Source organism: Cystoisospora suis (genome assembly GCF_002600585.1).
Source record: "Cystoisospora suis strain Wien I chromosome Unknown contig_2412, whole genome shotgun sequence".
NCBI classification, from domain to species: domain Eukaryota; phylum Apicomplexa; class Conoidasida; order Eucoccidiorida; family Sarcocystidae; genus Cystoisospora; species Cystoisospora suis.
In genome coordinates this window covers 471-7,621 of record NW_027155211.1, presented here as the reverse complement: position 1 = coordinate 7,621, position 7,151 = coordinate 471, and the positions used below count along the sequence as shown (strand labels likewise).

Below are 7,151 nucleotides of genomic sequence, written 5' to 3'. Positions count from 1 at the left end.
GTCGTGGTGACCAAGCATACGGAAGCTAGTGGGAATGAAACAATTCAAAACGGTGTAACAATAGAGTCGTCATAGACAGTCATAGCCTCGGTGGGTTGAATGCTAGCTATTGTCACTACTACGGCGTGGATGGTGACGATTTCAAGAGCATAAAGAGAAGAGACAGTACGTATAAACACATTCTCGGCAAGAAACTGTGAGGAGACACAGTTCCACCAGCTACGGAGGTCTGTCTTCATAATCTTTAGTTCGGGGAATACCACACGAATGCATGCACGGATAGTGCCAGTTGTGAACTGACAATAGACATCTGTCCTAAAGAAGACGTACTCTATATGACGCATACGGCGTCAGCATAGATCACGCCCATGTTGGCATACCAAGACGCGGCGTCCCCTGTCCAGGTCAAACTACGCTAGCTACTATTTGCGACCAGGAACCTAGCCACTAGCTGTTTGTAGTAACCTCGGACCTACACACGCTGTTACTAGTAACCAGCTACGTAGACACTCGCCTCTCTGGTAACCAGCTAACTAGGCACTAGCTCCTACTACTAACCAGGTAGCTAGACCCTGGCTCCTACCAGTAACCAGACACCTAGACACTAGCTCCTGCTAGTAGCCAGGTAACTAGACACTAGCTCCTACTAGTAAGCAGCTACCTCGACGCTAGATGGTTTTAGTAGCCGGGCACCTACACACTAGCTGTTACTGGTAACCAGCTACCTAGAGACTAGCTGCCACCAGTAGCCAGGTACCTCGACCCCAGATGGTACTGGAAACCGGGTACCTACACACTAGCTCGTACTAGTAAGCAGGTACCTACACACTAGCTCGTACTAGTAACCAGCTGACTAGATACTAGTAGCCAGGTTCCTGGTTACTAGCTCCAACTAGTCATCAGGGACTAGCTCCCAATAGTAACCAGGTAACTAAACACTAGCTCCCGCTAGTAACAAGTACCTAGACATTAGCTCCAACTAGTAACCAGCTAACTAGACCCTAGCTCCTACCAGTAAACGGGCACCTAGAAACTCGCTCCTAGTAACCCGGTACCTACACACTAGCTCCAACTAGTAACCAGCTGACTAGATACTAGTAGCCAGGTACCTGGCTACTATCTCCAACTAGTCATCAGGGACTAGCTCCCAATAGTAACCCGGTACCCCGTGTATGAGAGAATGACCGACGGTGAAGAAGAGACCTCGCGACGACATGGGTAGGTGTGTACGGCTACTCCAGTCAACCATAGTTAAGCTTCTTTGTATGGAGACGACTCGTACTGCGCTACTTTGGCCTGTGTCAAAAGAGATCGTCGCAGGCGGTGGTTGTTTCGTATCTTGTGTGTCTTCAAAAACGAGCTCAAAGTGCATGCCGATCTTTTCTGTTGTCCGCGGGTCTGGAGAGAAGCATACTACTACAGAGATGTTAAGCTTGAAGATTGAGTTGATCAACATCACCACAGATCATCCTCCCCGAAATCACCGAAATCCCCCCACTTCAGCGGCTTCGCCGCTTATCTCTTTCTCTGATTCAACAGCCTGCTGGCTACGACGTGTCAAATTCTCCTTTCTCTTTCCTCTTCGTATCCGGTACTGCTGCTTCACCATAGTCGGCGACGAACAACTTCTACTCCTCTCATCTCCTACTCTATGAATGAAGAATCTATCATCCTGTCTATCTATCGTCTGACAAAACTCAAGTCGTTCGATCAACCTTCTTTCATAGGCATGCATAGTATCATCATCCTCATCAAGAGCTAGATCTGTCTGGTTCTTCTGTCAGGGGGGAAAGAAAACGAGAGACGCCCTCTCAGGAGACACGGCATCCGCGCAGAGGCTCGTCTCTTTCCCCATTCTAACACCAACAGGGGGAGGTACCTACGTACGACGATATCAAACACGACGGACGGACGACTACTACCACTGCTGCTTGTGCTACTATTCTATGGGACGACGATCATCCTGTCGTCCTTCTTGGAAGAAATCACGTAAGAAAATACACTGCTATATTTATATAAAGATATACAGACATCTACGCTTGTCCTCCCTGTGCAATTTGGGAATCCCACGAGAAACTGACAGAAAGACAGACGGGAACAAAAGAAAGAAGTGATTCGTTTCTCTCTTATGGGCGAAGGAGTCCATCTTTATTTCGAGTGACGCCGCCGTCCCCTCTCTCTCTCTCCATTATAAAACAGTCTTCGAAAACGCAACTTTCATGCTGCGCCCATGGAGCTCATGGTTGTGCAGGTACATCAGCGCTGCGACTGCCTGAAGGCGTTAGAACATCAAGCGAACACGATCGAAGAGGATACATACATGATATGAAAGCATCCCCCAGAATGCTGTCATACTCACACTTTAGTACCACGTACAACGGACACATGAACGGAGGAGCCGTCAATTCCACGCTTATCTACTACCCTCTAGGCTGTACATACACCTTGCATAGGTACGTGCATATGTACTACCAAACAATAAACATGCGCCGTGCTAAACCTCTCCGTCGCTTCAAGAAGTTTCAACGAAACTTGTACAATCTCTCCGGGGAGAAGGTACACCACATTCTCGGTTACATAAGCATCGATCTTTCCTGCATGTAGATAGGAGGAGTACAAATCATCATCTAGGCTGACCTATACCAGGTGTGTCCGACCTGTTAACTCCACTCCACCCCCCCTCCCCTTCCTTATTGTGAAGATCATCTCGACGCCAGCTCAACTCACACGTACACGGTCCCTAAGCAACAAGAATGACTCGACACATATCCACATAGACATACCCTCTGGAGATGAAGCAGCGCTTGAAACATGTGAAACTACGTCACATACACTCCTTTCACCTCCAGCGCATGAATACACACAGGACCTACAAAGGATCTGACACCCCTCCAGAGAAGAGACAATGAATAGCTTTCTCACCTCTGCTTCAGATGCCATCTCCATCATAGCCATCTGCGTTTTAGCTGATTCGCTCTTAGGAGCCTTGAAGGTGAACTTGCTCACGGCACCATGCTCAGAGAAAAGTTTCGTGACTTCCTCCTCTGTCGCATGCTCATCCAAATTCGCCACAAAAATCGTGCGTGTTGGACGGCAGGAGCCTTTAACGTACTTCTCTACATCATCACCCTAGGAACGGAAAGACAACGGACGACACTCATGAAAGACGATGAGTGAAGAGACACAACGACCCTACCGGAAACTTAAGGCTCTTCTGTAGAGACAACAGTATTATGCCGCTGTAACCGTACACCTACAGATGGACTTCCCCGCAGAGAAACAATCGTAGAAGATAGGCACTGAGTCTACCTGTACTTAGGGTTTTGATGGATCACAGTTAGATAGTGACTTATCTACATGGATACATAGGGGGACTGAGAACATATGCACACGCATCTCGAAAGATTACACACGTCATGCACAAGCAATGAGGGCATGAATGTACGAATAGACAGTGGATGATCCGGGGGATCTACAGACCGTAAACGCAAGAAATATAGCAAGATCAGTGAGGCTCGAGAAACGCAAGACCTTGGTGATTCACACCAACAATGCTGGAATCCAGCGTCTCACGAAAGAATATCCTAGCATCCTCAGAGTTGTAACTACAGATCTTCCTCCCCGTGATATCTGCCAAGGCCGAATGGATGCGTTCATCCGACGACGACTCCCCCTCGACTCTTGTGGGAAAGAGGAAGTGACCAAGTGAGAGGACTTACGCCATAACGTTGATCTTTGATAGAGAAGGCAACCGTTCGCTTTTCTTCCTCAGCACTTCCTTCTTTGTTTTGGTTAGGAGGGGGGAGCTTGACCTCCATGTTCTTACTGAATCCGACTTGCAGGCATTGACCTAGTACATTTGCTCCCTACGAAGGAGAGACAGACACATGTACATACATATATGGTCTTAACTCTGAGGGTGTGACCACACTGCTGGAACATACACATGTTAGTGAAGATAGCCGAACGCAGCTGACGGTGAGACTGATACAGGGCTATGAATGACCTAATAAGAGACATGTACATGAACCTGCTCTTCTTTTCTAACTACATGTTTCAGCACTGTGGACCCTTTACTCACACTCAACCCTTCCATGGCATACTCCAGGCACCTCTATATGATATGTATGTATGGACCGAGCATGGGAGACCATGTATCAATTTAGACGAAGCCTGGGTGAGAAGCCCTATCCTGGTCCAAGAATTTACCTGAATGTAGTTGCAGGCAATAGTCGCGTACAGAGGATCAGAATACTGGATCAAGGCTGTATCACTCTTCTCTCGAAGAATCTTCACGCGTAACACTGAGCCGTATAAGCTGAAGAGATTAAACAGCTGCACGCAAGCAAAGAAGAAACACACGGAAACAACCCCCGGTGAAGAAGGAAGTGTCCATACACTCGTGAGAATGGACTGTCTGTCTGTAGTGCCGACAGCATGCAGTTCCAGCAACAGAAATGTTTTTCTGCCCTCCTGGACACAGGGGAGACACTTCAGCTGCCATCCGAACGACCAGACATTCTACATCAAAAAAATAGCACTTTTGCGTGCACTGCAAGGAAACAGCTACATACTCATTCAGATCCTAACTCATACACGCAAGGAAGTACGTCAAGGTGTTTGCACCCGTGTGTGGTCAAGAAGAGCAGATGAAAGGCCCTAAACACACAAAAGCGCGAGCAAATGCACCCTTCCCCGTGTCCTAAGTGACAGACCACATGAAAGAAGTTTCTACGTACGGAGGTACATACAGCAGAAACCATCGCCCTTATGAGTTTGTTTCCCTTCGTCTCATTCGACTACATGGCAAACGTACAAGATCTACCGTCACCCCCTCCCCCCCACACTCACTATACACCGAACCCTTAAGAAGCTTGACATGTGAGGAGGTTTTGCTCTCCTCCCCCCTCGGCCGAAGCAGAGAGCTTTTGCTTTTCCTATCACACAATCAGAGTGCATGAAGACGTACCATTTGCACAGTGATATTAGCAGGTAAGTTGTAGACGATGATGACAGGAGTTTGAGTTGGATTGGTAGTTTCAAGATTGATATCTCTGAGTTCTCTAGGGAGTTTATCCACAAGATGAAGTAAGTTACTGGCATGATGGTGATAAGGATGATGTGCTCCAGCGAGCGGACCTCCTGCTGCACCAGGGAGTCTCCCCCCAGCAGCATTAGGATGGTGGGGATGATGACCTAGACCTGCCGCTCCGTGGTGACCAGGAGGGGGGGGTTGCATCCCGGCAACTGGACCGCCAGCCCCAGCATTGATATGAGGTGGATGATGTCCGCCATAGGGCCCATGATGATGAGGATGTGATGGATTGGCACTATTGTTATTATGACCACCTCCACCTAAGCTTCGGCCATTGTTCCCTAGCATATTTGCTCCGCTGTTACTATGAAGAGAGTTATTCGCATTACTATTCACACCCCCAACACCCCCTGGAGATGACTGGTGATGACTCCCTCCGCTTCCTCCTTGAGGTGGGATATTATCACCTACACCTCCTTGTCCAGCTGTCCCACTCGGACCCCCACTTTGAACTGTATAATCCCATGACTTCTGTGTATTATTCTTCACAATCAGTTCATTGAGTCGTGACGGCTGGATTTGAAGAGTGTTGCATCCATCATAGATATTACGACTATGGAGATTCATCAACGCACTACGCGCTTGCTCGGCATTCTGAAACTGGATCAAAGCTTGATACATAGTCGGCGTTTTACTGAAGGTGACGATCTGCATGAGAGAAGTAATACACACAGAGAGAGGAAGAACCAGTGAAGCTCGAGACGATGAGATGATATAATAATCTAAACTTCCCCTTCATATCTCTCAGCTGGAAGACCAGAACAGATGGAATATGGGCAGTGATACACTACACACTGGCGGCTATGTAACAACACAGTTCGTAAGACGAAAGGTAAGATCCACACCGAGCTCTTTATTCTCTTCCAAGCATACCTGAGAATCTATCTCCACATGTACACAGCATACTAACATGAACTACATACATACGACCTCTGGCATACAAGGTGGAGTAGGCGTGAGCAAAAAGATACTGCATGCCGTCAGGACCACATAGATATCTGTAGAATATATGCTGTTGACTCACCTTTTCAATCTCGCCATACTTGGAGAAGAGATAATGAATAAGATCGATATCAACTGGATACAACAGATTTGTAACGGAAGCAAGAACGACTCGAAAAGTTTCGTTATTCGTCGTGTTCGCGTTATTGTTTGTCGCACCGGCAGCAGTTTTGTCCTCCATTGTTCCAGACTCAACACACACAACCACCTGTAGAAAGAAGAGATGGAGAGGGAGGGTAGTAGAAGAGGCTGTAGGAGTCAAGCGAAGAAAGTCCCTAGACTGGGGTAAAGACCGATATCAACTCTGCACATGGGAGACATACAGACACACCAGACTAAGTGACAATTACACAAAGAGGTGCGAGTGCAGGTAAAAACAGATGGCATGAGCCTCTTACATATACACAGGACTATCCAGTAATATCGGGAAAGAGAAATAGCCTGTTTCTATCGCCACTTGCCCGATATACAAGTGGGGTGTCCTTCGAAACAACAGGAGCACATACACGATTGTCTACACACACGGGCTCAGCAGCAGGCATCCAAAGACGCACACCGACACACCGCGTTCCTCCCTGGCTGAAGTTCCCACTCACCCATTTCGCCTAACAGGGTACTTGTTAACAGGAAAACGGCAAACCCACAGAGACCCAAGCAACCACGGAAAGATTCTATTGACCTCGCAGAACGGCATGTCCCAAGACGACTGATATCGAGGGAAACGCCAATACTGGGAAAATGACGGAACACCCCTTCCTACCACGCATTGCAACACAGCGAGATTATTGAGACACGCACATGGGACAAAAAGAAGTCTGGCTTTGAGTCTGGCAAGAAAATAATGTGAGCAACGACTAAACGTAAACCACGAACACACATATCAGCTAACGGGGGAAACGTCGGTTCACGGAGAAAGCGAAGAGGACGAGCAACGCACGCCGCAAACACATCTCCATAACGGATAAGAAAAAAAGAAAACAATGAGGCAGAAGACGGTAAAGAAAACGACAATCCTGCAAAGCCCCACACATGGGCAATCGAAGTGCGCGGAAGT

At 47.7% G+C, this 7,151-nt stretch overlaps 2 protein-coding genes across 2 annotated transcripts in view; both read right to left on the bottom strand.

Moving 5' to 3' along the window:
* Positions 1-1,541: 1,541 nt before the first annotated feature.
* Positions 1,542-7,151, bottom strand: part of CSUI_005037 (rna recognition motif-containing) — a 6,080-nt gene continuing 470 nt past the window's right edge. The window contains exons 2-7 of the mRNA XM_068065217.1: positions 6,120-6,401; positions 4,970-5,743; positions 4,210-4,335; positions 3,720-3,866; positions 2,923-3,129; positions 1,542-2,272 (exon numbers count right to left, since the gene is read on the bottom strand). Of these exons, the coding sequence (XP_067922802.1) occupies positions 2,189-2,272; positions 2,923-3,129; positions 3,720-3,866; positions 4,210-4,335; positions 4,970-5,743; positions 6,120-6,278 (1,497 nt within the window). The 5' untranslated portion in view covers positions 6,279-6,401 and the 3' untranslated portion in view covers positions 1,542-2,188. The remainder of the gene's footprint in view (positions 2,273-2,922; positions 3,130-3,719; positions 3,867-4,209; positions 4,336-4,969; positions 5,744-6,119; positions 6,402-7,151) is intronic.
* CSUI_005038 (uncharacterized protein) lies at positions 6,510-6,850 on the bottom strand (the record flags this gene model as incomplete). Its single annotated transcript, XM_068065218.1, has 1 exon — positions 6,510-6,850. A coding segment is annotated over one exon (225 nt), but the record flags the coding sequence as incomplete, so codon positions are not given.